The sequence below is a fragment of the Ochotona princeps genome, chromosome 16, assembly GCF_030435755.1.
Source record: "Ochotona princeps isolate mOchPri1 chromosome 16, mOchPri1.hap1, whole genome shotgun sequence".
In the NCBI taxonomy this organism is placed as follows: domain Eukaryota; kingdom Metazoa; phylum Chordata; class Mammalia; order Lagomorpha; family Ochotonidae; genus Ochotona; species Ochotona princeps.
Window position 1 is genome coordinate 50696665 of NC_080847.1, and position 27552 is coordinate 50724216.

The 27552-nt window shown below is 55.0% G+C and overlaps 1 protein-coding gene across 2 annotated transcripts; it reads left to right on the forward strand.

Annotated features, from left to right (window-relative positions):
* Nucleotides 1–64: 64 nt before the first annotated feature.
* AXL (AXL receptor tyrosine kinase) lies at nucleotides 65–27552 on the forward strand. 2 transcript variants are annotated; one of them, XM_004598068.2, is made up of 20 exons: nucleotides 152–516; nucleotides 1430–1655; nucleotides 1888–1988; nucleotides 2484–2660; nucleotides 6145–6225; nucleotides 6365–6480; nucleotides 10650–10860; nucleotides 11150–11289; nucleotides 11862–12012; nucleotides 12187–12213; nucleotides 14340–14472; nucleotides 14695–14786; nucleotides 16826–16921; nucleotides 17053–17130; nucleotides 18699–18791; nucleotides 19175–19296; nucleotides 19804–19913; nucleotides 24344–24503; nucleotides 24943–25079; nucleotides 26848–27552. In XM_004598068.2, the coding sequence occupies exons 1-20, from the start codon at nucleotides 453–455 to the stop codon at nucleotides 27200–27202; spliced, it is 2670 nt and encodes an 889-aa protein (XP_004598125.2). In that variant the 5' UTR covers nucleotides 152–452; the 3' UTR covers nucleotides 27203–27552. The 2 variants fall into 2 exon arrangements, with proteins under 2 accessions (XP_058530357.1, XP_004598125.2); XM_058674374.1 differs by lacking the exon at nucleotides 12187–12213 and having other exon boundaries at nucleotides 65–516.

Below are 27552 nucleotides of genomic sequence, written 5' to 3' on the forward strand. Positions count from 1 at the left end.
ACAGTCACTGGGGGTCTCCTTGCCCCTCCTTTGCCTCCTCCTCCCTCCCTCCCTCTTAGGCCCCTTTAAGACAGGGCTGGTCCTTGCCTTTGCAAGTTAACCCCTCGTCGTCCAGGTGGCCCCTGGGCTGCGGGCCCGGTGGGCGGAGGCAGAGGGGGAGCAGGGGCGGGGACTGAGTTGCTCGAAGTCTGGGAGGGAGAGGAGGAGGCCAGGGAGTTGGGAAGGCGGCGGCTGCTGGGCTGCTGCGGAGGAACCCAGGAAGGAGGAACGGACCAGAGCCTGCCCGAAGGGCCCCCGCTGAGCCAGGCGGGCAGTGCCAAATCCGGGGAGCCCCCCCGCAGCTGGGGGGGAGGGCCGGGGACAGCCCGGCCCTGCCCCCTCCCCGCCACGGGGTGCCCAGCAACTTCTGAGCAAAGTTTGGCACAGACTTCACCCGCCGTGGTGCCCGGAGGATGGGCAGGGTCCCACTGGCCTGGTGCTTGGCGCTGTGTTGCTGGGGGTGCCTGGCCCCCAGGGGTGAGTGATGGGGACTCAGGGAGGGCGGAGGGGAAGGGGATAATGGCAGGTGTCCTTGGGGGTGGTGGTGCTGCTGCTGGGCTGGCTTCGTGGAGTTTGCTGGGAACCAGACTTGGCAAAGGACTTGGCAAGAGGGTGACAACGAGACGTGGAGACTCAGACAGAATCTGAGAGAGGAACAGAAGGACAGGAAACAGAAACCAAGAGGGCCAGAGAAGGAAGAGATGGACGCAGACAGACAGACAGATGGGAGCCATGGACCTAAGGGCTCAGGACCATCTGGGAAGGCAGGAGCCCTCCTCTACCCCCCAGGGGCACTGAAGCCACAGAATGGGGAGTTTCCTTGTCACTGTCACCCCTCACCCCTGGGGACAGGGGTCCCCACTCTGCCTCCAGCTCTGTTATCTCCATGGGGCCCCTCATCTCTCCCTCCTCCTGGAGCAGCTGCCCCACCCTTTCTTCACTGGGATGTGTTGCGCTTTGTGGCTCTCCATCTCCCCTCTCTCTGTCCCCCATGCCTGACTTTCTCTGGCTCCTTCCCTTCCTCTCCCACCCTCTTTTCTCGCCTCCGTCTTGTCCCCTATCTTTCCACCAGCCCCAGTCTGTGAAGTCCCCAGAGACCCCAAGGGAGGGCAGGGAGGGGGGGCAGGGACTGGCCTGCCAGGCAGTCCAGGGCGTGGGAGGCTGCCAGATCCCGGGCCTACTTCCCAACGGACGGATGGGAGCTAGGTCCCCTGGGAAGGCTCCCTCCTCCCCCAAGCCACGGTCCTCCACCCCTTCTGAGGTCACCAGGCAACTATGTGGGCCAGAGGGCCCTACGGGGTCCTGGCAGCTGGTGGGCAGGCAAGGACAGCACTGGGGGTGGCAGAGGTGTCTCTAAGCTCCCGTGTCATGCACCCCTTCTCCAACACAGGCGCGCAGGCAGAAGAGGAGCATCCATTTGTGAGGAGCCCGGGCAACATCACCCGCGCCCGGGGACTCACGGGGACCCTGAGGTGCGAGCTCAGGCTCCAGGGTGAGCCTCCCGAGGTGACCTGGTTGCGGGATGGACAGATCCTGGAGTTGGCGGACAGCACCCAGACACAAGTGCCCCTGGGCGAAGACAGCGAGGATGACTGGAAAGTGGTCAGCCAGCTCAGGTACCAGCTTTGCCCCACGGCCACATCCATTCCTTTTCCCAGCCCCATGGAGCTGCATCACGTCCTGGGCTTGGAGCCCCTCCGGCTTGTAGTGTGTCTCCTGTCTGGGCTGCTTACTGCCCGGGTGGCTCTGAGCTAATGACCAGGGCTCTGGGACAGTGGCAGTCCCCTCATCAGTGACAGTCTACTCCCAGCTCTGACCTCTGACCTATTTTCTCTCTTATCCTTCCAGAATTTCTTCCCTGCAGTTGTCGGATGCGGGGTGGTACCAGTGTGCGGTGGTCCTGGGCGGACAGACATTCATGTCCGAGGCTGGCTATGTGGGGCTGGAAGGTGAGCCCCGCCCACCAGGAGGGGTCCCAGTACATATGGGGTGGTCAGGGGGAGACCCCAGGGTGCTGGGAGACCTAGGAGACCTGCAGGGGGTGGGTGCAGGATGGAGACAGGCCTGGGGGCAGGGGGGCATACACTGTGAAGATGTGACTGGGGTCCATGGGCTGTCCTGGCAGTCAGCCGTGGTTGACGTAGCACATTCCAGGGAGCAGATAAGGGATGAGAAACCCTGGACGGAGCCGGCTCCCCCGACACCCCCGGGGCCTCTCACTTTCCTCCTCAAAAAAATGAGAGGGACCCAGTCATCTTAGAGATCAAACACGAGGGGGAGGGATAGAGCAGGGTGGGGGTGCTATCAGTCATGCAGAAGGCCCAGGCGTCCCAGGGGGTTGGACCCAGGGAATTGGAGACACTGCAGAGTGGGCCAAGGGTCCTAGAAGTGGGTGGGACACGTGGGACACTCCCAGGGCCCCTGTGCTGCCGCCCTCCCACCAGGCCTGCCATACTTCCTGGAGGAGCCGGAGGACCGAGCTGTGTCTGCTGACACCCCCTTCAACCTGAGCTGCCGGGCCCAAGGACCCCCAGATCCCGTGAAGCTACTCTGGCTCCAGGATGCAGTGTCTTTGGCCCCGGCCCCAGGCCAGGGCCCCCAGGACAGCCTGCACATTCTGGGTGAGTCTGGCCTCCGTGGACTGGGTCAGTAGGGAGCTGGCTTGCCCCCTGGAGGAGCCTTCCGGCCCTCTCTCCCCCCTCTGCGCCCCTCTCCGAGTCTCAGTCTCTTAATGTCTCTCCCTTTCTCTCTCTCTGCTCCTCTCTGCGGATCTCTCTCTCCTTCTCTCCCTCCATTCAGTCTAGCCTCTCTCTCTCTGAATAGCAGTCTTTGTCCCAGATTTCCTCTGAGCTGCACCACAGCCCAAGTGCGTGTGGGCCTGGTGCCTTTGACCCACGAACCAATCCTTCCCGCCTCTCCTCCACCTCCCCTGATGCCCTGCCCACCTCCGGCTCTGGCCCCAGGGAGGACATCCAACCAGGCCCCTCTCGGGGCACAGAGCCCAGAGAAGAGAGAGAGAGAGTGCGCACGCCTGGGAGACACAGAAAGGAACCAGCCAAAGAAGTAACCTAAGCTGTGGCACCCTCCCCTTCAGGGTGACCCATCCCCTGTGCACTATGGCAGGTCCTGCCCTGGGGTCACACAGTGGACTCAGGCTGGCCCTGGACTTGGGGGCTTCCCCTCCTGAAGGAGGAGAGACATGGAACCACACACAGGACGCTTCATAAGGGAAAGTGGCTGAGCCCTCAAGGGTCATGGCTTCCTGCTGCCTCCCTCTGCCAGCAGGAGGAGGGTCTCTGGGTGAAGGCAGGTGCAGCATTCCCAGCATTCCAGGGACCCTGAGTGAGCAGCTCCCGGAGGAGTGACTCAGGCCCATGATGCCAGTTGGTGGCCGGGTAGAGACAGGAACGTGGCCTGAGTCAGCCTGGTAGGACTCCGGAGAGGCAGAAGGGGGAGGGGCAAGCCCCCCAGCTGTGGCCCAGGAAGGAGTGGAAATTGGAGGCACAGTGTCCCAGGGGGTTGGACCAGGGACTAAGTGTGTGTGTGTGTGGGGGGGTGCTCAATGGGGCAAGAGGAGGGGGAGTCACATCTCCTTTCTTGGGTTCCATCCACAGCTGCCTAGCATATGCAGGTGGGCCTTGAGTGGGAGCAGCTACTGTGTGTGTGTGTGTGTGTGTTTTACTGACTGTCCCAGTGTCAGCCTGTACCCATCCATCATTGTGTGTTCGTCATTGTGTGGGACTGGAGAGTGGGAGGCAGCTTGCAGGTGTGTGGCTGAGGGTGTGAGTATGTCCTCCTGTGGAACAAGGTGTGTCCCGTGGGTGCTGTGGAGCCCGTTATTGGGCGTGCGTGTGCGTCCCAGATGGGTCTGTCATCATGGGCTCTACTGTGTGTCTGTAATTCCTGTGTGTGTACATCCGTATAGGTGCATCCACTTAGGTATGCCTGGGTGCATGTGTATGTATCCTCGTGTGTCCGTGTGTGTTCCCTCACATGTGTGTGTCCTCGTGTGTCCACATGTGCATGTTTCCTCGTGTGTCCACAGGTGTTTATGTCTGTCCATGCAGGTGTTTGTATATGTGAGGTCACAGCAGAGCAGCAGCGACACCTTGTGCTTCCGCCCGCCCTGCCTGTGGCTGCCACTTGGTACAGGGTGTTGGTGCCAGCCACAGTGCATGAAGAGCTGTCCCCTGTGAGCTTGCGACAGCCTGCGTGTGTGCCGCAATGGCCGCACAGGAAGGCTTGTCTGCGTATTCATGGCCACTGGGGTGCTGTGTGCCAGCAAGCAGGCAGGAACCTTCACAGAGCAGGGTGTGTGTGGGGGGGTGTAGGTCCCAGTGTGTCTATGTGTGTGCTTGGGCGCCCCTCATGTTGCTGGGTGTTTGTTATCCGCATGTGCCCGTGGGACCGCGTGTTCACATGTTCCTCCGCCATGAGTGTTCGGCCTCAGTGTGTGCCCCTGTGTTACATGTTCAGCCTCAGCGTGTGCCCCTGTGTGTTACATGTTTGGCCTCAGTGTGTGCTCCTGTGTGTTACATGTTCGGCCTCAGCGTGTGCCCCTGTGTGTTTACACGGAAGTCACCACGTCTTACAACACCAGCCTGGGTACATTAGCATGTGGCTTAGCCAGCGCTGCGTTTTCTCGTAGTTATTTGTATTAATAATAATGGCCCCTGTGTGTTTAAGGGTGATTCATTGTTAGTGGGGGAGAAGGGGAAAGAACTTTGCTTGTGTTTGTCTGTCCCTCTATCTGACTCAGGGCGCGCCTCCCTCTTCTTCCATCCCTCTCATTCCCTTGGAAAAGAGGAGGGGGGGAGCGGGGGCTGGGGGTGGGGCAGACATCTGGAAAGTACATCTGGACTGAGGTGGCCGCTGTCCCAGAGCAGCAACCCTCAAAGGGGAGCTGGACCCAGGCCCTGGATCCCTCAGCTTCCCCTCCCATAAGGTGCCACCCCTGGCGTCTGGGAACCAGGATCCCACCCCGTGGGCGGGGGGAGGGGAGGGTAGGCCGGCCGGAAGTGCCGGGGTTGGGGAGGGGGGACGCCCCAATGACTCACGCGGGGGCAGGAATGCTGTGGTCGGAACACGACCTGGCTCCAGAAGACTCCCCCCACCGACCCCACCCCCGTACCGTGGCCCGGGGCGGCGCCAGCTCCCGCGTGTGCGCTGTGACCCTAGCGCGGGCCCCCACGTGCCGGGTGGCTGGAGCGGGACTCGGGCTCCCCCGTCCCCTCTCCGGTCCGCCGCCCGTCGCCTTCTGGCCTCCCCCGGGCCGCGGGGGCTGCGCGCAGGCACCTGACCTTGGCTGGGAACGGGAGGCCGCGCGGGCAGCGGGCCACTGCGGAGCTCCCCTGCCTACCCCCTTCCGGCCTCGGCCCGACTCTCCCCCTTGGTTCCTCTCACTCTGAGAAAAGGAAACTTTGTGTCTGCGGGCGGGCGGAGCGCTCCTCTGGAGCACCGCGGTGGTGGGAACCCGGGCAGAGCCAGGAGCGCGCGTGCAGGCTGGGGAAGCACACCCAAGCGCGCGGTCTGACGCTCTGGTGCTCCTCCTCTGATCCCCTCTCTCGCATGTTGTGCAGCTGTGTGCTGTGTGTGTGTGTGTGTGTGTGTGTGTGTGTATGAGAGCAGGAGGTGGTGCGACAGGAACACAGCAAGCAAGGAGGAGAGAGGGTTGATAGACAGATGGTAGTTATGCCCACAGATGTGTATCTAACAGGTGCGTGTGACTCCTCAGGTATCTCTGCAGGTCCCCAAGTGCGTGTCTGTGCATGTATGTGTGTGTGCGCACTGTGTTTCTGAATCTGTTTCTGTGTGTATGTGTATGTCTATGTGAATATGTGTCTACCTGTTTCTGCGTGGACTTTGTGCCTATACTGACTTGCACGCGTGTCTGTGTGACAGGGTCTTGAAGCCCTGAGGTCATAGGCCTAGCCTTGAACTTGGGGACCGAGGTGAAGTGTCTAAGGCATTGTCCTCCTCCTTCCTACCCGCTGTTTCCCAGCAGGGGTCCAGGGCCTAGGCTGAGGCTGGCTAGGACAGAGGAGGTGAGAGGAGCCCCCTGTTGTCCATCTCTAACTCAGGACTCCTCTCTTCTGTGACTCCCAGGTCTGAACAGAACGTCCTCTTTCTCCTGCGAAGCCCATAACTCCAAAGGGGTCACCACGTCCCGCACGGCCACCATCACAGGTGACAAGATTGGAAGATTAGCCAGGGAGGTGTCGGGTGTCAGAGATGGGGCTTAGACCCTCCGAGGGGAGGTAGAGAGTGGGGTGAGAGCTTTGGGCAAAGACACACGTCTGAAGGGCTTCCCCTCATCTGTCCACAGTGATTCCCCAGCGGCCCCACGACCTCCACCTGGTTTCTCGCTGGCCCACAGAGCTGGAGGTGGCTTGGACCCCAGGCTTGAGTGGCATCTACCCCCTCACCCACTGCACCCTGCAGGTGAGACCCCCCCACCAGGCTTTGATCCTCTCCATCTCAGCTCCCCACCTTGACCCTCATCTTCTCCCTGGGAAGCCAGTCCTTCCCAGCCTTGGTGTGTTGAGAGGCAGGAAAGCAGCAGGTTAACCTGAATGTCCTGTGTTTGAATCCTGGCTCCTCTATAAAATGGACACAATGATTGCACCTATCTGAGAAGCCTGTTGTGAGAATTCAGTGAGTGGATGCAAATAACCACTTAAGACATGATCTGGAAGGTAGGAAATGCGTCACACAGTATTAGCTGTTTTCATTCTCTCTAGTTTAGCGATAGCAGCTCTGACCGGATCTGAGCGAGCAGGGCCAGAGCTATCCAGTGCCCACTGCTCTGTTTCTCTCGTCTCAGTCCTGACCTCTTTGGGTCCTCTTCCCTCGCTGGACTCTGTGCGTGTGTGTTTTCAACAAGAGTGCATTGCAGAGCCCTGTGTTGTAGCACAGTGGGTTGAGCCACACTTTGCAACAGTAGCATCTCACACTTGGAATTCAAGTCTGGCCACTCCATTTCTGATCCAGCTCCCTGCTGTGCGCCTGGGAAAGCAGTAGAGGACCACCCAAGTGCTTGGGGCCCTGCCACCCATGTGGGAGACACAGATGGAGTTCTAGGTTCCTGGCTTTGGCCTGACCAAGATATAGTTGTTGCAGGCAATTGGGGAGTGAAGCAATGAATGGATGATTCTCTCTCTCTCTGCCTTTCAAATAAATCACAAATCTTTATGAAAATAATTTAAAAAATGCTAGCTAGGTAATCAAGCATCTTTCCTGAAGTTGCTCCTATTCTAATTTTACTATTTATGAAAAAGATTTGTTTATTTTTTAATTGGAAAGACAGAATTTACAGAGAGAAAGAAAGAAAGATCCAAAGGCAGGAGACTTCTCTGGGTCTCCAGAGTGGGTGCAGGGTCCCAAGGACTTAAACCATCATCTGCTGCTTTTCTAGGCTACAAACAGAGAGCTGAATGGGAAATGGAGCAGCCGGGGCACAGACCAGAGCCCATAGGGGATGTCAGCACTTGCAGGCAGAGGATTAGCCAATTGAGCCATCACAACAGTCTCCTCCCCCCCCCCCCCATTTTCATTTTATTTATTGATTAGTGGGCAGGCATACAGAAGACAGGAACAACATTGGTCTTCTATTTGCTGGCTCATTCTCAAAAGGCCTGCTCATTGAAACCAGGAGCCTGGGACTTAGTCTTCAACTCCAGCATAGATGCCAAGAGCCCGAGAGCTTGAGCCATCATCGGTGGCCTCCCAGAGTACATGGTAGCAGGAAACTGGAGGTGGAGCTGAGACTGAAACCCAGGCACTCTGATACGGGGGTGTCTTTTTTCAAAATTCTCATTATTTATTTAAAAAGTAGAGTTAGAAGGCCCGGCACAGTAGCCTTGTAGCTAAAGTCTTCGTCTCATACACACCGGGATCCCTTGGGGCACCGGTTCTAGTCCCAGCGGTCCTGCTTCCCATTCAGCTCTCTGCTTGCGGCCTGGGAAAGCAGTTGAGGATGGCCCAAAGCCTTGAGACCCTGCACATGCATGGAAGACCCAGAAGAGGCTCCTAGTTCCTGGCTTTGGATTGGCTCAGCTCTGGCCATTGTGATCGCTTGGGGAGTGAATCAATGGACAGAAGATCTTCCTCTCTGTCTCTCCTCCTCTTTGTATATCTGGCTTTCCAATTTAAAAAAAAAAAGAAGAAGAAGAAGAAGAAAGAGAAGTAGGATTAGGGAAAGAAAGAAATCTTTCTCTGGAGCCCCCCAATTTTCCAGGATGGACCGGCCCCGGTGCAGGAGCCAGTAGCTTCGTCTGGGTCTCCAGGTGGGCACAGGGGCCCAAGCACCTGGACCATCTTCCACTGCTTTCCCAAGCAGATTAGAAGAGAGCAGAATTGGAAGTGGAGCAGCTGGGACTTGAACCATTGCCCACATGAGATTCCTAGAGCTGGTGCTGCAAATGGAAGCTTAATGTGCTATGCCATGGCACCAGCCCGTCACATGATGTCTTAACCATTGAGTTGAATACCCACCCAGCTCTGACTCTAGCTTGAACAAACAGAAACACCTGGGCCCTAGATCTGTGTGTCCACAGCATCTGAAGCACTCTGAGCTTTAGAGTCACTGCCAAGTGTGGGTAGGACCTTGCCTGTTGGAGGAGACAGCCATCAATGAAGTGAGCAGCTCTTGTGGTGGGCCAGCTGGGGGCGGGGCCTCGTGACACAGTTTCCCTCGCCTGTGTGGACGATCTGGAGATCCGATGGTTTTCAAGATCAAAGAAACTAAGAGTAGCTCGCAGCCTGTCAAGGTCACAGACAGGAGGTGGCAGACCTGGGATCCAAACCCTGGTCTCACCAAACCCTAGGTGGTGTGCCCTTCCTCATTTATAAAATCTTATAAAGATTTTATAAAGAGCTCATGCTCAGCTCCACAGGAACTGCCTTTGGGTGCTTTCATGGGAGCACCTCCACTTGGCATTTCAACTCTAGCAAGTGGCGCCAATAACATCCTTGTGTTCCAGGAGAGGATTTGAGGCCCAGAGAGCCCAGGTGGCCTGCACTACCCAGCTGACTCCCAACATGGCCGGAAGGACAAAGCTGAGGTCCACACCGGGAGGCCAGCCGGATTGGGAGACCTCAGATGCCAGTTGCTGTCCCCCATCCGAATCCCTCAAGTGTCCCCAAGAAAGCAGAAGTGTGTCCTCTTGTTCTCCAGGGCTCACTTCCTGCTGTGCCCCAGCTAGGGGGCTAAAGGGCTCCAGTGGGAAGGTCATGGCCATCACAGAGTTGTGGGAGTGGCCACGGGACCACTGTCTGTCCCCATCTCCCCTCTGTCCCAGCTACGGGTTCCTCTGCATCTGTCACAGTGGGTCACAGGGCAGGCACGGGGACAGCCTTGTGCCCTCCACAGCCCTTCCTCCCTGGCTTTCCTAAGGCTCATGTCTCCCCCACGTAGGGGCTGTGTGACTTTGGGAAAAGCTGCTGAACCTCTCAGAGTCTTGGCTTCTCTCACCAGGAGATAGGAAGGAGGAGGAAAGTTGAGACGTTCATTGGTGCTTGGTGCACTCTGCACAGCTGGCTGCTAGACTCACAATGCCCCAGCCAGTCTGTATGCCTCATGCCCTTAAACATCACACCCTGACAAAGAGGGAGCCGCCTTCCAGAGACGGAATCTAAGACTTGGAAAAACTTACCTCAGTACAAGCATTAAATAGATTCAGATTTGGTGCTCAGTGTACCCTGGATGCACTTTGATGCCTGTAAAGATCATAGACAAAATCTTTGGCATGTACCCAGCTGGTCATCCCTGCAGCAACCCATGCAGCCAATCTCTAAATCAAAACACAGATCCTGAAGCTGGTGTTAGGACACAGTGAGTTACGCACTCCATGTCAAAGCACTGGTTCGAGTCCTGGCTACTCTGCTTCCGATCCAGCTCCCTGCTAATGGCCTGGGGAGGCAGCAGAAGATGGGCCCTGTGGGCCTGGCTTCAGCCTGGACCTTGTGGCCATTTGGAGAATGAGCTATCAAATGGAAGATCTCTCTCTCTCTCTCTCTCTTTGACACCTGCCTTTCAAAGAAGTTAACAAATATTTAAACACAAACAAAAAACAAATGAACAAACACAGACCCTTCCCAGTCCTGAGTGGGATCCCTCAGCCCCTAGCGACAGCCCCTGTTTGGACTGCTGTTGTGGGATGGGGCTTTTGCCTGCATTCTGGCTCTGAGACATGGGACCTCAGAGGCCTGCCCTTTATTTGATCTAATATTATGACCCACCAATCCTCTTCATTATTACGATCTCGGCTTACCACCTGCCACTCACCCTGTGGCATCCTTGGGTGCCAGCAACATTTAAACAACCCTGGAAGGCATTTGTTCTTCTAAGTCCCATTCCCCTGATGGGGAGACTGAGGCTTAAAAAGGAACAGGAGTCTTGCCAGAGGTGACTTTTATAAGCAATGACACAGCCATATGGCATGGCCTGTCATCTCCTTGCTTTGAAAATCTGCTGTCTGTGTTGTCCCAGAGCGGAGCTGCACACACACGTGCACACAGGCAAAGCTGGGTAAGTCCTCCTGGAGAGATGTGTGACCACCTTGTGTGATCACAGGCTTGTGCTGTCCTCATATCCTTCCCTCTCTCCCCAGGCGGTGCTGTCAGACGATGGGGTGGGTATCTGGCCAGGCAAGCTAGAACCCCCAGAGGAGCCCCTCAACTTGCAAGCGGCCGTGCCCCCTCACCAGCTTCGTCTGGGCAGCCTCCATCCTCACACCTCTTACCACATCCGGGTGTCATGCACCAGCAGCCAGGGCCCCTCTCCCTGGACCCACTGGCTCCCTGTGGAGACGACGGAGGGAGGTAATTGGCCTGGGGGGCCGACGTTGCCCATGCCCCACCGGAGCTTGCTTGCATCCGGGACACCTGCAACATCACCCCTCACCCCCGCCCCTGCTCCAGCCCAGACCACATGGCCTGTCTTCGCCTCATCGCGTCCCTCAGCCTCTTAGTGTCCCGTGCTTCTGCTCATGGGAGGTCTTGCCATGTTGCCCCTGTGTGCGCTTTGTACCCCATCCCCACTTCCTGGGAACAGGGGAGGGGAATCAGGAAGCAGCAGGGGTGCCAGCTTCCCCTCTTCCCTGTCCCCCAGTGCCCCTGGGGCCACCCGAGAACATTAGCGCCGTGCGGAATGGAAGCCAGGCTCTCGTGCGTTGGCAAGAACCAAGGGCACCCCTGCAGGGTACCCTGTTGGGGTACCGGTTGGCGTATCGAAGCCAGGACACCCCTGAGGTGGGTGCTGCTGGCTGGGGTGGGGTAGGATGGCAAAGAGAAGATGACAGACATGGGCAGTAGTACTGGTTGGGTGGTACACGATCACTCACACCCCGGGACCACCTTCGGGAAGCCGGGGTGGTGGTGGGTAGGGATGATTTTCTGTAAACCACTGCCAGTGTTTGAGATGCCTGCTGCCTGCTGCCTGCGACAAGTGTGCAGTTGTGTTGCAGATAGCTGGGGAACATCTTGAGGAGGGGGGAAGGATGGTTTTTTGATGTTCACCAAGGTACTCCATGGGCTCACAGGGTGGTTGGGAAGTTAGAAGGGGCTGGAGAGTTCAATGTGAGAAGTGACACTGGTTATTCAGCCAGAGCAGTGCTGTGTGCCCAGCAGTGTGCTGAGGCGTTAGTAGGGACTCTGCAGGGAGCAAGACAAGATGGGGTCCCGGCTCTGGGGTGGTTTCTCCCACTGGGAGAGGAAAAGCTGGTGGAGGAAACGGGAAGCGGGCAGTGGCAGGGATGAGATTGAGGTCAGAGGCTTGAGTTAGGAGCCTGGGGACCTATGTTTGTGCTCCTCTGGACCCCCAGGTGCTTTTGGACATAGGACTCAGGCAAGAAGTGACCCTGGAGCTGCGGGGGGACGGGCCTGTGCCCAACCTGACTGTGTGCGTGGCGGCCTACACCGCAGCTGGGGACGGGCCCTGGAGCCTCCCTGTGCCCTTGGAACCTTGGCGCCCAGGTAACTCCAAGGCCATGTTCACCCCCCTGCCTACAGCTACCCTGGCCCCTGTTTGCCACCCCTGACTTGTACGCTGAACCTCTGTTCCTGGGGGCATCTCTCACTCCTTTGCCTGGGCCACACCACCCTTGCCCCACTCTGAGCATGTCTCCTCTCTGTCCCTTCTCCTCACAGGGCAAGGACAGCCAGTCCACCAGCTGGGTAAGGGCGTTGGCATCTCCTCCCTTCTTCCCCTCCACACCCATTAGTGCACACCATGTATTCATCCTCTTCGTGTTTCTCAGACTTATCAGTGTTCTCCACCATTTCTTGGGTTTGGGTGGTCCTTGGTAGAGGTGCTGAGAACATCCCGCATAGGCACGTGAATGGTCAATGAGTGGGTGAATTTGGTGGATGGATGGATGGGTCAGTGGATGGATGGATGGATGGATGGATGGATGGATGGATGGATGGATGGGTCAGTGGATGGATGGATGGATGGATGGATGGATGGAGGAAGCGGTGGAGGTAGATATGAATGGGTGGGTAGGTGGATGGATGGATAGGTAGTGGAGGATGGATGGATAGAGGGATATATGGATAGGTGAATAGATGGGTGGGTGGGTTAATGGGTCCACGGATGAGGAAACCTCTTCACATCTGTACCTTTCAAATAGTTCCCCAACACTAATCAAACATTGCTGCTACACCCGCTGTACCCTTCTAGCACTATTTCAGTCCGTCTGTTATAACCCAACCAGAATTCTCAACTCCTATGCTTTCCTGTATGCTTTCACATTTACCCCACCCTCTTGTCATGCACATCCCATTGCCAACCTGCATTCCTCGTGCATACCTCCCAAACCTATGGCACGCATGCACACGTGTGCACACACACATACACACACAGAGTTCTCACTCAGGCCTTGCATACCACGTGCACATTCATCACACATTCCCCCATTGCAGACAATACCCTACACCCTACGACCCCCATTGCATGCCCCCCACACACCATCTCTCACCTCGCCTATCCTAACCCATCCCACAGTCTGCCCTCCAGCACTCCTATACCCCAACCTGCCCATATCACATCGGTTACCTGGGCACTGCAAACACCTCTCACCATGAAGTTCCATCCTTCAGATCTATGTGAAACTCACCCCCATACACGGCAGTCCCAGCTTGTGGACACCCACCATGCCCCCTGGTGCCCCCTGCACAGTGATCCCAGCCTCTTCCTTACATGGGAAAACACCTTCAGGCGTGGATGCTATGGCACGGCAGGTACAGCCATCACCTGAGATACCCTCATTCCTTATCAGAGTGCCAGTTCCAGTCCTGGCAACCCTGCTTCTGATCCAGCTTCCTGCTGAAGCATCCTGGGAGGCACAAGGGGCAGGCTCAAGGATGCAGCAGTCCTGCTTCCCATCTGGGGGACCCAGGTGGAGTTTCAGCTTCTTGGCTTCAGCCTTGCCTATTGTGGGAATTTATGAAGTAAATCAATAGATGCAAGATTCTCTCTCTCTCTCTCTCTCTCTCTCTCTCTCTCTCTCTCTCTCTGCCTTTCAGGAAGATAAAAATAAATAAACCCTTCTTAAAAAGAATGCCCTTTCATAAGCATTGCACACTCCTCAAGGACATGCTTTGGTCCCACACTCAGTTCTACTGTCTTTGCACAATTATCACTCATACTTACCCTACTTGAAGTTTATCCTCACCCATCCCATCTTCTCCTGTGTCCCTTGCACACTGACAGCCATTCTGCAAGTGTCTTCCTCTCATGATCCGTTTGCTACACAAACATCAAATATTCACCCCGAAGATTAATGTATTTACTTGGAAGACGGGGAGCCAAAGAAAACTTCCCTCTGCAGGCTCACTCCCCAAATGGGCACAAACAGCTAGGTCTGGGCCAGGAGTCAGGAACGCCACTGAGGTCTCCCACATGGGTGGCAGGGACCCCAAGCATCCGGACCATCTTCTGCTGCTGCTTCAGGCAGCTGGGAGCTGGATCAGAAGCAGAGTAGCGAAGACTCAAACCAGCACTGTGATATGGCGTGCAGGTTTTACAAGCAGCCATTTAATGTGCTGTACCACAACAGCTTAACTTCATTCACCTCTCCTACAAGTCTCAGGCACCTTATACTGTCACACTCCTATCACATGTGTTGTGTGTCCTGCCAACCCTGTCCGGTGTCCTTGGATACACCATCATACCCCTCCTCACCAAACATATGGACACCTTTACCTCATCCCTCCTTCCTACATCATCCCCTGGAGGGGAGGGCTCACAGGGAGCTGAGTCCAGGTGTCTGCCATGATTTGTCCCCTCTGCTCCCCGACAGTGAGTGAGCCCCCAGCTCCTGCCTTCTCGTGGCCCTGGTGGTATGTGCTGTTGGGGGCAGTGGTGGCTGCCGCTTGCGTTCTCATCCTGGCCCTCTTCCTCATGCACCAGCGGAAGAAGGAAACTCGTTATGGGTGAGCTGGGGAGTCTTATGCAGCCTGGGACAGAGAGGCTGTGCAGAAAGAGAGGTGGTCAGAGCAAGCAGAAGACCAAGGGCATCTGGGAAACAAATGCAAAGGGGAAGGGAGCAGCCTGAGGCCCGCTGAACCGCGGTGGAGGAGGGGGCAGGCAGGACGGGGTGCTGGGACGATGCATGCAGCTCTTCTCTGCTTTCACCTTCTCTCCTGTGCCCCTAGAGAGGTGTTTGAGCCAACAGTGGAGCGGGGTGAGCTGGTGGTCAGATATCGTGTCCGCAAATCCTACAGTCGCCGGACTACAGAAGCAACCTGTAAGTGAACCCCTTCTCCTGCATGGCTCCCTGTCCTGATCTGGGGCTCACACATATGGAGAGTTGGGCCTACTGGGCTTCTGTAGATGCAGGAAGTACTAGCAAGTTAGACTCACAAGCCCCAGAAAATGTCAGAATTGTGGAACCACATAGAACTTTAGAATGATAGAGGGCCAGACACAGCAAGTCCTGGGAACACTTACACTCGGTCTTGGAACAATGCAGCGTTGGTGGTGATAATGATGATGGTGATGGTGGCAATGGAGAAGGTGGAAATGATGACAGGGTTGGTGATGAGATGTGGGGCCATTAGGGATGAGATGACAGCAAGTCCTGGCACTTGTGGTGTTAACCTAAGCTCTAAGCCTTCCACCCCATCACCTGAGCCCCACAAGTGGGGATGGGCTATCCCCGTCAGCAATAGAGTTGAAGAGGCTGTGGCAGAAAAGGGTGAAGCAGCTGGCACACAGCTTTCAAGACTCAAACTATGCTCTATGTGATTTTTATTGGAAGGCAGAGAACGACCAAGCTCTCCCATCTGCTGGTTCACCCCCTACATGTCTGCAAAGGCCAAGGCTGAGCCCCATCAGAGCCAGAAGCCTGGAACTCAGGCTAAGTCTCCTACAGTGGGTGGCAGGAACCCAAGCACCAGGGCCATCATCCCCAGATGTGCAGTAGCAGGAAGCTAAATATAAACCTGCGCACTCCAATTTGGTTGGGTTTTTTGTTTGTTTGTTTTGCTTTTGTGGGGCACTCCACTTCGGGATGTGCCTGTCTTAACCACTACTCCAGATGTCCGTCCGTAAACTGCTGCCTCTGGGAATTCAAAATGTTCAAGAGATAGAATTGACCTTGGCCTGACAGATGACCAGCTCAGTACTCTATGCCCTGACGATGCTGAAAATCAAAAAATCTTGTACAGTTGCAGACTCTGCTGGGAGTCCGTAGAGTTGTGAAGGTCCCAGTGGAGGCTGGTGTTGGAGGCCACTCTGTCAAACAGCTTCATCTTTCCAGCTGGGGAGATTGAAGTCAAGAGAGAAAACAGACTGTGCAAGGTCTTGCTAGCACACAGGAAGCAAGCGGCCAGGACCCCAGGGGGCTGTTTGGGAAGGGCTGGGAAAGACATTTCAGTAAGAAAAGGGACAATGACAGGGAAGTCACAGCAACCTCGTGCAGTAGCCAACAGTGGCAGTTCTCACTCGGGGTGTAATCCGGGTCCCCTGGGGTCCCTGAGACCTTTTGTCAGGGGTCCCTGAGGTCAAAACTACTGTCACCAGAATACCAACATGTCATTTTTGCACTGTCATGAACATTCAGTAGAGTTTTCTAGAAACTTCCTTGGCCTGTGATGATGTCATCTGGGTCCCTGAGGACTGACAGAGTGTGTGCTTATGCCTCTGGAGTTTTAAAACTGTCCTTTTCTCCTTCGGATACCAGAAACATCGATGTAAACACATAGCCATATAAACAGTTGTTTGCGGTAAAGAAGCCCTGAGAATTGTTACGTGAAAACAATAAATTACAACCACAGACAGTGATTATGTTGCCTTGACTAGGTCTAATGCTGGGTGAAAGATGCCAGATACACAAAAAAGGGAATCTGCTAGGTGATTTCTGTTGCTGTACCACTTACAGACAGAGAAAGCCCTAGTAATCCATTGTTAGGAGAAGTCAGCAAAGGGCAGGTTGTGTCTTGTTCTTGCCCCCGGCTGCTGGTTACACAATTGTGTTTGTTTCCTGAAAACCCATTGTGTGGCGCATGCATGATTTGTGCAAGGTTCACCTCCGTAAAAACGGAAATAATTTTTTAATGACTAGTGCAACAGGGCACTGACCGTCAGGGTGCCCACTGGAGCAAGGTCATGCTTGGCGGGAGGCAGAAGCTGGCACGGGGGGTGGGGTAGGGAGGTGCTCAGGGCAGTGTGAGATATGGAAGCAGTGGAAAAACAGCCAGTATTTCCATGGTGGGTGCAGTCCCATTGGGAACTTCCCTTGGGGACAGCAGCCCTGTTCCATGGCTATGTCCATCCCTCACACAGTGAACAGCCTGGGCATCAGTGAAGAGCTGAAGGAGAAACTACGGGATGTGATGGTGGACCGACACAAGGTGGCCCTGGGCAAGACTCTGGGAGAAGGTGAGGCTCCCAGCCCACCCATGCACCCACCCACATCCATCCTTGCCTATACCTGACAGTAGGAAACAGGGTCCCTGGGCAGAGGAGGTGGGGGATGCCTGATGCCAAAGTCTTCCTTGGGCCCTGCACAGGGGAGTTTGGAGCTGTGATGGAAGGCCAGCTCAACCAGGATGACTCGGTCCTCAAGGTGGCTGTGAAGACGATGAAGAGTGAGTCTACTTGAGCATGGGCACGTGGGGGACCCCACCCCCAGGAAAAGAGGGGAGAGAAAAGATAGTGGTAAAATGGCCACAGTGTAGAACCTTGGTATTAGCCAACAGAAAAGGGAGCCCATGCGAGGTTCTTGAACAGGAGGAATTGAATAAAGGAGCTAACTGCACAGGAGGAGGCAGGACACAGGAAATCACTTCCACCCTTAGCCGAGAACAGCAGAGGGAGGAAGCGCTGCCATCAGAGCCATGATCAAGGGATGCCTGGTAGAAGTTGGGACCACAGAGTTAGGGGCTGTCTGTGGGGGCTAGAAGCACAGGGCACTGTGAAGGCAGAGAGAAGGTAAAAACAAACAAACAAACAAACAAACAAACAAAACTTGCCTCCTCCTACCTCTGGCCACTCTGTTTGGCAAACCCCTGGAGGAAATCAGTAGGGAAGGGATCCTGGGAAATGTAGTGTTCAAGTACACCTCCCTGCCCTCAGAGAGCCACACAGGAAAGATCTAGAGTGAGGCATGCTGGAGTGACTCTCTCTGAACTTCCTCCCCATCCCCTCGAAGGGTGGCTCAGGATGTCCCTATATCCTGCGGCCATGTGAGATATAGCAATCGGTGCTAGAGGTGAAGGGAATCCTTGCTGTTAACTACAGCTCTTTGTATCACCAGATTGGGAAGGGTTGAAGGTGGGGAGGCCACCCAGGACCACATAGCACAGGAAGTCCAGCACCACGTCCTTTTCATGCAGAGAAGGCGAAGCATGGAGGGTCAGGCTGGGGCTGGAGTCTGATTGGGGGGTGGGGAGGAATGGCTCCTTCCTGAATTATAGGGGTGAAAGCCTGGACTACAGAGTCGTTTCTACTCGCTCATGCATTCTGCACCAAGCACTTCCTGTGTCCCAGCTTATGTTCACACAGAAAGAAAGAAAGAAAAAAAAAAAAGATAATCATTTACTTGAAAGGCAGAGTGACACAGAGAGGAAAAGAGATCTTTCATTTGCTGACATACTGTCCAAGTGGCCCAAAATGGCTGGAGCTGGTCCAGGCTGAAGCCAAAGAACTCCATTCAGGTCTCGTATGTGGGTGGGAGAAGCCTAAATACTGGGTCATTTTCTGCTGGTTTTTCCAGGAGTGTTAGCAAGGAGCTGGATCAGAAGTGGAGCAGAAAGAACTCAAACCCGACTCCCATATGGGATGCCAGTCTGGCTCCCTGCTCATGTTCCTGGGAAAACAGAAGATGGCCCAAGTGCTTGGGCTTGTGGGGGTAAAGTGGGTGGAGTTCCAGGCTTGTGGCTTCAGCCTGGTACAGCCCTGGCCATTGCTGCCATTTAGGGAGTGAATTAGTGCTAAGATGATTGGTGTGTGTGTCTCTCTCTCTTCTTCACTTTGCTTTCAGTTTAAAAGTCAACTTTTAAACTGAATAGAGTGAGAATGACCATGGTCACACCTCATGTACATGCCGCACCGAGCCCCACATCCTGGGCTTCGATGAACACGGAGATGGACGGTGGGAGGGAGGAGTCCTCCTGCCCAGCCTCCCGTGCTCACCCATTTTCCTCCCCTCCCCAAGTTGCGATCTGCACGAGGTCGGAACTGGAAGACTTCCTGAGCGAAGCTGTGTGCATGAAGGAATTTGACCACCCCAACGTCATGAGGCTTCTTGGTGAGTGGGGCCCCCACAACTACGACACTGAGGAACTCAAATCCCCAAGTCTCCGGCTCCCCACTCCACCAGGGTCAGCAAGCTCCCCCTCCCTCGGCTCTTTCGACTTGGAATGCAACCTCTGACCCTTTCCAGAAATAGCCAGAGGTCCCTAGGAGGGATCCAGAAACATCCCTGGGAACTTACTGGAAGTGGCATTTCTAAAACTGCATCCTTCTCTGCTCCTCTCCCCCTGTCCCCACGTGTCCCCGCACAACACGGGGGCGAGACTTGGCCAGAGTGAACAGCAGAGGCGAGAGTCGGGCTGGGAGAAGGGGTGCCGGCCTCCCTTTCTGCCCAGCTGAGTGACAGGGCTGCCCTGGTGGTGGGGGCGGGGAACCCAGGCGTCTGTTTCCAGGGTTCTGAACGAGAAGGCTTTCCGGCTCCTGTGGTCATCTTACCGTTCATGAAACATGGAGACCTCCACAGCTTCCTCCTCTACTCGCGGCTCGGGGACCAGCCCATGGTGAGGGCTGCTTCATTGTCCTATACGGCAGCATTTCATGAACAGCCACTGGACACTCCATGTTGCTCAGACACTGGCGAGACTGGGGTGCCCTCATGAGGCCTGCCTGCCTACTTGGCTGCAGTAAGGCCGGATACTCGGCTCTGCAAGCTGACCAGTGCCAGAGCCAGACAGCTCACAGGGAGATACAGTAGGAAGCTGACAAGGGTGGCAGCAAAGGCAGTGACCTTGATGCAGAGTTAGTAGCAGGGGCCAAGGTGGGAACAAGCCTGGTTTGTCTGTATTCCAGAACCGAGGCCCCAGTTGGATGTCTGTCAAGGGCAAGGAGAGTGGGATTTGAAGGCAGAGAGGAAGGGGCCTTGGGGGTTGTGGAGAGGGGTGGGTTTTATTCATGGGGCCACAGGAATAGAGTAGGCAGTGACAGGTGTGTCCAGGAAAGGAAAGGAGGAGGCAGGCACCACAGGGACTCTGCTCAGCTCTGTTCTCCCTGCTGCCCTGGCCCTGCAGTTCCTCCCCACGCAGATGCTGGTGAAGTTCATGGCCGACATCGCCAGTGGCATGGAGTATCTGAGTACTAAACGCTTTATCCACCGGGACCTGGCTGCCAGGAACTGCATGTGAGTGTCAAGCTAAGCTGCAAGGTGGACTGGGCATGACCCTCAAGACAGTTGGAAGCCAGGACTGGGACAGGAAGTGCAGCAAGGGAGTCTGAGAAGGATTCCCGGCAGAGGAGAACAACCTCTGAAACAACCTTTGGATTCAAAGAGAGAAGATGGGGAGAGGGGAGGTTCGGTGTGCAGCATGAGGTGAGCCAAGGGGCAGAGGTGACCAGTTCGAGGCCACATCGGGTAAGAAGGGCTGACTGTCCGCTGCTGGATCAGCAGAAAAGAGCCCCGAACAGCAGCCCAGGGGAGAGGTAGAATGGGGCAGGAAAACAGGCTTAGACTATTAGGCTCATTTCAACTTCAGCCACATAGAAATTAGGTAGTGGAAAAACCAACCATTTGACCAGGTGTGTTCATGTTCACAACTCCGGAGAGCTGTGAATCTGGAAATAGATATTCCTTCTCCTTCCCCCTGCCACTTTTAACTGTGAAAAAGAAAAGTTGCAAAAATTATGCAGTGAATACCCAGACAGGTTCAAGATGGATCCTTTTGCTTGTGTTGGCATCTGCCTTGTTCCTCTGTCCCCTGTATTTCCTGTAAGGTAGAAAGTAGACCTAAAGACTTGAAGTGGGTCTGGCATTGTGGTGTAGCAGGTTAAGCTTGCAATGCCGGCATCCCAGTATCCTGGTTACTTCACTCCTCATCCAGCTCCCTTTTGATGGCCTGGGAAACCAGTAGAGGATAGCCCAATTACTTGGGCCCCTGCACCCACCTGAGAAAGTCATAAGAAGTTTCTGGTTACCAGCTTTGGTTTTGCCCAGCCCTTAGCCATTTGGGAAGTGAACTAGCAGATAGAAGATTCTCTCTAACTCTCTTTCTCTGTAACTCTGTCTTCCAAATAAGTAAAATAAAGATCAAAAAAAAAAAAAAAAACCCACAAAGCAAACAAACAAAAAACCCCCTGATGCAACTGATAACAGCGGAGATCCCTTGATTTCTATGACACTGGCTGATTCAAGTCCCCCAGTATCACATAGACCTGAGGTTCAGCATAGACAGTCAACAGCTGTACTGCTCAGCATTCCGTCACTGCAGCCAAGTCCCTGAGACAAGTCACTCGTGAAGGAAGGAAGGTTGATTCTAGCGTGTGGTTTTGGAGGCCCACAGCGCACAAATGGGAGGCCTTGTTGGTTCACTGGGGAGGCCAGTGAACAGCGGTGGCAGAATGAATTTGAAGGAACAGTCATCCTGTGATCCAGGAAGCAGACAGCACAACCAAGCCCAGTGCAAGTTTTACAGCTAATCCCTCGTAAGAACCACCTCCCAGCAGGCCCCACCGCTAAGCATCGCAGTTGGATTCTTCCCCCCATCTTAGAAGTATCAATCTATAACTGCCAAATAGCTGTTTATAGTTTTTGGATTTTTAAAATTTATTTGGGAGAGAATCAGAACTCCCATTCACTGGTTCACTTCCCCTAAAAGTCAACAAATGGCCTGGGGAAGAGTCAGGGATTGAAGTTGGGAATGCAGTCCAGTTCCCCACATGGGTGATAGGAACCCATTTTTTTTTTTTAAGATTTATTCATTTTATTATAGCCAGATATACAGAGAGGAGGAGAGACAGAGAGGAAGATATTCCATCCGATGTTTCACTCCCCAAGTGAGCCGCAACGGGCCGGTGCGCGCCGATCCGAAGCCGGGAACCTGGAATCTCTTCCGGGTCTCCCACGCGGGTGCAGGGTCCCAATGCATTGGGCCGTCCTCAACTGCTTTCCCAGGCCACAAGCAGGGAGCTGGATGGGAAGTGGATTAGAACCAGCGCCCATATGGGATCCCGGGGCTTTCAAGGCGAGGACTTTAGCCGCTAGGCCACGCCGCCGGGCCCCATCTTTTTTTTAAGATTTATTATTTTTATTGAGAAGCCAGATTACAGAGAGAAGAAGAGACAGAGAGAAAGATTTCCCATCCACTGGTTTACTCCCCAAGTGGCTGCAACGGCTAAAACTGAGCCAATCCAAAGCCAGGAGCCAAGAGCTTCTTCCAGGTCTCCCATGTGGGTACAGGGTCCCAAGGCTTTGGACTGTCCTTGACTGCTTTCCCAGGCCACAAGCAGGGAGCTGGATGGGAAGTGGAACAGCTGGGATATGAACCGGCACCAATACAGAATCCCAGCGGTGCATGTAAGGCGAGGATTTTAACCACTAGGCTACCGTGCTGGGCCTAGGAACCCAATTCTTTGAGCCACCCCCACTACCTCCCAGCATCTGAATTAGGAGGAAGGCAGAATCAGGAGCCAGAGCCAGGAATCCAACCGAGTAGGATTTAACCAGTAGGCTAAATGCCGGCTCCTTCACAGCCTGTTTAGAGCATAGCGACTACTAAGCACCTGCCTAACTGGCTTAATTGTTAGGCTGTTGAAACAGTTCCTTGTAGGCTGGCTATGGGCCACTACCCTGAGCCTGCTACCAATCCTGCAGCCAGCATGCCAGATGTGTGAGCGCCACTCCTCCCCTGCCTGCCAGGGAATTTTAGGATTGCACAGGTGCCCCTCCGCTGAACAATGGGATTACGTCTTGATAAACCCATCTGAAAGTGAAAACATCACAAGTTGAAAATGCCCTGGCTCCATCCAAATTACCAATCATCGTGGCTTAGCCCTGCCTGTGTTAAAAGTGCTCAGAACACTTGCAGGAACCTCCAGTAGATGGACACAATCTGTGTCCGCAGATGGACACAGATGGGAGTTTTCTAGACACAATGGATGCGTAAATACTCAACCCATCATCCAAGAGCCAGTGGCAAGAGCTTGCCATACAGCCTCGCTCCATTCCATGGTGCTCAGGGTGATTCTCCAGGGAGAGGGCCTCCACCCAAAGGCAGCACTGTGATGTGTCTCCTGTTAGCCTTTATACTTCTCAAATAGGGCGCTAGAACACACACATGCGTAGCTCAGCCAGTTGTTACATGTGTAGACTCCTGGAACCACAAAGAGGTCAAAAGGAGGAATATTTCTGGGGCAGGTGCTTGGGGCAGTGGGCAGTATGCTACTGGGAACCCCCACGTTCCAAATCAGAATGTTCGTTGCGAGTCCTGGCCCCATTTCTGATCCTAGTTTTCTACTTGTGTGCCCTGGGAGGGTGCAGGTGATGACTCGAGTACTTGGGTCCCTGCCATCCACATGAGAAATACGGATCGAGTTCCTGACTCCTGGCTTTGACCTAACCCAGCCCTGGATGTTGCAGCCATTGAGGAGTGAATCAACAGATGGAAGATTCTCTCTCTCAATCTCTCTCTCTGTGTCTTTCAAATAAAATGGGGGAAAAGGCAACTTTCTAAGCTCCAGCAAGCTCCTTGAATCTTTTTTAGCCTCTGCTGCCAAGCACTGATAACTTCTGCTTTTTCCACAGCCTTGAACTCACCCATTCTTAAAGATAATCTATCTGCAACTCACGCAGCCTATACTCCCTAAGTCAGGTTTCTCTGGCTACTGTGATGTTTCTGAGATTACTGCACATTGGCATGTCTTATCAGGAGCTTTTCTTACTCTCTACTGTGCAGTATTCTACTGTAGGAATGTTCTATGGGTGTTCTTGTCTTAAATTTTAGTGTAATTTACTTGAAAGGCATGGCCCAGTGTTGTGACAGGTTAAAGTAGCCAGAGTGCTGGGTGAAGTCTCGGCTGTTCCATGTCTGATCCAGCTCCCCGCTAACACACCTGGGAAAGCACCGTGAGATGGCCCAAGTGCTTCGGTCACTGTCACCCATGTGGGAGATCTGAATGGAATTCCAGGCTGTCTCTTTTTGTATCTCTCTGTGTGTGTGTCTTTCTATGTGTGTATCACTCTGCCTTTTAAGTAAAAATAAAGCTAAATATTTAGAGAGAGTTCTCCCATCCTCTGGTTCATTCCCTAAAGCCTGTAACAACAGAGGCTGGGATAGGCTGAAACCAGGAGCTGGGAATTCCATCTGCTTCTCCCAACTGGGTGACAGGGACAAAATTTCCTCTGCCTCCCAGAGGGGGCCTTAGCAGGAACTGGGATCGGGCCGTGGGGTATGGGCTGCAGGGGTCAAGAAGCAGTTTCACCCGCCTGGCTGTGGATGTTGCTTCTTAATGTGGTACATGGGTGTGTTCGTGGGCGTGCAGGGAGCCACTCCTGGAGGGCTTGTACATGCTGTTTGTCTACCATCCGCCGAGAAGAAACTTTCCAAGTCAGGGACCTAGGAAGGACCTTAGAATCTGGCAGATAGCCAGAGCCAGGCAGGCTTGCAAGGAAACAAGAAGTAAAGCAGTTCCTCCTAGGGCAAGTGTGCAGGGGAGAGATGCCCACCCCAACATGGGACTGTGGGGAAGAGCCCAGGGAGCCCTGTCCAAGAGCCAGGGTGGGCTTCCTGGTGGAGGCAACTAACACCCTGACTCTGCTGCTCTCCCTGATCCCCACAGGCTGAATGAGAACATGTCAGTGTGTGTGGCCGACTTCGGGCTCTCCAAGAAGATCTACAACGGGGATTACTACCGCCAGGGCCGCATTGCCAAGATGCCCGTCAAGTGGATCGCGATCGAGAGCCTGGCTGACCGCGTCTACACCAGCAAGAGCGATGTGGTATGTGTGCAAGGCCTGGGCAGCTGTGGGTGCAGGGTTCCTAGGGGGCCTGTCCCCATAGGTGGGCCTGTGTGTGAGCAGCATCTGAGAATGATAGTATGTGTACACAGGGGATACACATGGATGCTCATGTGCATGGTGGTGTGCAGTATGTACAACAAGCTGTGAGATCATGGTCAGGGAGCGTGCATGTGGGTGCCTGGGTTAGCATGTCTGTGCATCTGCAAAAATCACGCGTGTGCGTGTGTGTGCGCGCGTATTTCTAGAAATACTTGTGATGCACCCAGAGGGGACTAAGAACATGTTTATGGAAGGGGGCTAGACCTTTGAGCCTATGGGGGTAGGGAGGGGGGGGTCTGTGCTATGTCCATGAGCCTGCAGGTTGGGGGTCCCTGTGCTGCAGAGCCCCTCTGACCCCTTCCCTATCTGCCTCCCATAGTGGTCCTTCGGAGTGACCATGTGGGAGATTGCCACACGGGGCCAAACGCCATACCCCGGCGTGGAGAACAGTGAGATCTATGACTACCTGCGCCAGGGACACCGCCTGAAACAGCCCGCGGACTGTCTGGATGGACTGTGAGGCCCCTTGCCACCCCCGTGCCCCTTTCAATGCATTTCCTACACCCCTGAGCACTCCCACGGTGCCCTGGAGCCCTAGGACCCTGCAGACCTGGGTTTGGTGCCCAGCATGTGGTGAGGCCCTCATGTCCCTTACCACTGCTGCCTCTGGCAGGACTGCTGGTGGGCAGCGGAGAGCAAAGTAGCCGATGTGGGGCACGCAGGATTTGTGGGGTGAGTGGGCTGGTTGGGCCCCACAGCTGTGTGGCTTCCCCCATCAGCCCCACCTCCGGAGCCCCCACCCTCTGCCCCCTGGGTGCTAATTCATCAGGGCCTCCTGAGCACTCCATGCTTCTCCCAGGTCCTCCCTGACACCTGGGACAAAGCAGGGTTTGTGGTCCCAACTGTCTCAAGCTCCCAGGTCCCCTCTGATATGTTTGCAGGCACTCTCAGGACATGCCCATCAGCCTTTGCAGTATTGCACAGTGGGCGCAGGAAGGCATGTAGCCCACACTTGAAGTGTAAACAGGAAACTGCTTATATCCAGAGGAGATGGCCTGGGGCTTCAGGCTGGCCAGGTCCCCCTTGGGTGATCCCAAAGCCAGAGAGTGGGGAGTGAAAATAGTGGCTTTGGTTTTTCTAGAACATACTGGCAGGCACTGTTTCAGGAATTCTGTGTGCCTGAAATCATCTGTTCCTCACCACATCCACAGGAAGCAGCTAGAGCACACCCTGTGCTCCCATTTAGCAGATGTGAAAACTGAGGCTGAGTCACTTGCCTGAGCTGACTGCAAAGCTGTCAGCTAGTAACCTCCAAATTTAATAGCCTTTCTCTCTCTCTCTGTAGCTTTTTTAAATAAATAAAAATAAATCTTGAGAGGGAGAGGGAGAGAGAGAGAGGAGAGAGAGAGAGAGATCTCTTCAATTGCTGATTCACTCCTTAGATGGTGACAACAGCCAGGGTTAGGCCAGGCCCAAGTCAGGAGTGAGGAGCTTTGTCCAGGTCTCACATGTGGATGACAGGAAACCCAGCACTTGGGCCATCACCTGCTGCTTTCCCAGGCACATTAGAAGTGGAGCAGCTGGGACTTGAACTGGCACTCATATGGGATGCTGGTGTTGCAGGCCATGCCTTAACCCTCCGTGCCGTAGAATGCCAGTCCCATGTAAATAGCCTTAACATAACAAACTTGAACATAATGTTTGACAGCCAGAAGTCTGGGGGATGATCCTGCCTCAGGGTCTCTCAGTAAGCCAGCAGGGGCCACAAAGCCACTTTGACAGGTGTGGGGGTCAAGGCCCTGGTCCCTTGGCACAAGGACCCCTCCGGAGTGCTGCCAGAGCTCCTTTCCCACACGGCGACCCTGGGCAGGTGCAGGCAGGAAGCCATAGCGCCTTTGCCAAGCGGGTCTGGGAAGTCACACATGCTGGCTTCTACTGAGCCAACAGCCAGTCCCACTGAGCCCTGTCCATGTGGGATGTATTCATCTTTTGAATTGAGGCATGTTGTTAGTAAGCACTGTGGGAGGTGGCAGGGCCAGGCTTCTGGTGGGTCACTTGGAGGGACACTTTGGGGCGTTCCGCTCTAGCCCATCCCAAGACTCTGCCCACAGCCCAGGTCTTACAGCACCCCCTCAGGATGCCCGCAACTCTGTAGGTTCTCCCATAGTAGCTGGTCTCCCTCCTGTGCCCTGAAATGCTCCCAGCTCTCCCTGTGTGTCATGTGGTGTCCCCATTCTCCCAGAGTGCTCCCTCTCAGGATCCACTCCTCCCTTGGCTGCCCTAGGTATGCTCTGATGTCCCGGTGCTGGGAGCTGAACCCTCGGGACCGGCCGAGTTTTGCAGAGCTGCGGGAAGACCTGGAGAATGCACTGAAGGCCCTGCCCCCTGCCCAGGAACCTGATGAAATCCTCTATGTCAACATGGATGAGGGCAGCGGACCCCCTGAGCCCCACGGGGCTGCCGGAGGAGCAGAGCTGCAAGCCCAGCCGGACCCCAAGGAGTCCTGCAGTTGCCTGACGGCAGCCGAGGTCCATCCTGCTGGCCGCTATGTCCTCTGCCCTTCCACGGCCCCTGGCCCTGCTCCACCTGCTGGTGACTGGTGTTCCCAGACACCCCCAGGGCAGGAGGATGCACCCTGAGATGACCCTCCACCCGAAACTTCCTCTCAGGATCCAAGCTAGGCACTGCCACTAGGGGAATCACATTTCCCACCGCCCCAGCCTGGGCCTGTCCCCGTGCTGCTCTATCTTCCTGCCCGTTCCACCTGTATCCCATACAGAGCCATGCCTTCTCCATACCACAGAATCCCCATGGGTACCAGGAAGGGGCTGGACTGCCACCTCTGAGGGACTCACAGGTCTGCGCTCTCAGGAAGAAGGAGGCCCTGGGTTTCAGAGATGCTTGAATAGTTGGGTCTGAGGACCTGGAATCCCAACCTGTCTAACTCGGAAGCGTTGAAGTTCTCAGCAAAGAAGGTTCCAGGCTCCGA

Bases quoted from the DNA above. Each gene is read 5' to 3' on its own strand.
- AXL (XM_004598068.2), top strand. From the start codon at position 453: ATGGGCAGGGTCCCACTGGCCTGGTGCTTGGCGCTGTGTTGCTGGGGG. The intron at 6,481-10,649 runs GTGAGACCCCCC...CTCTCTCCCCAG, and splicing joins TCACCCACTGCACCCTGCAG to GCGGTGCTGTCAGACGATGG. The intron at 19,914-24,343 runs GTGAGTGTCAAG...TGATCCCCACAG, and splicing joins CTGGCTGCCAGGAACTGCAT to GCTGAATGAGAACATGTCAG.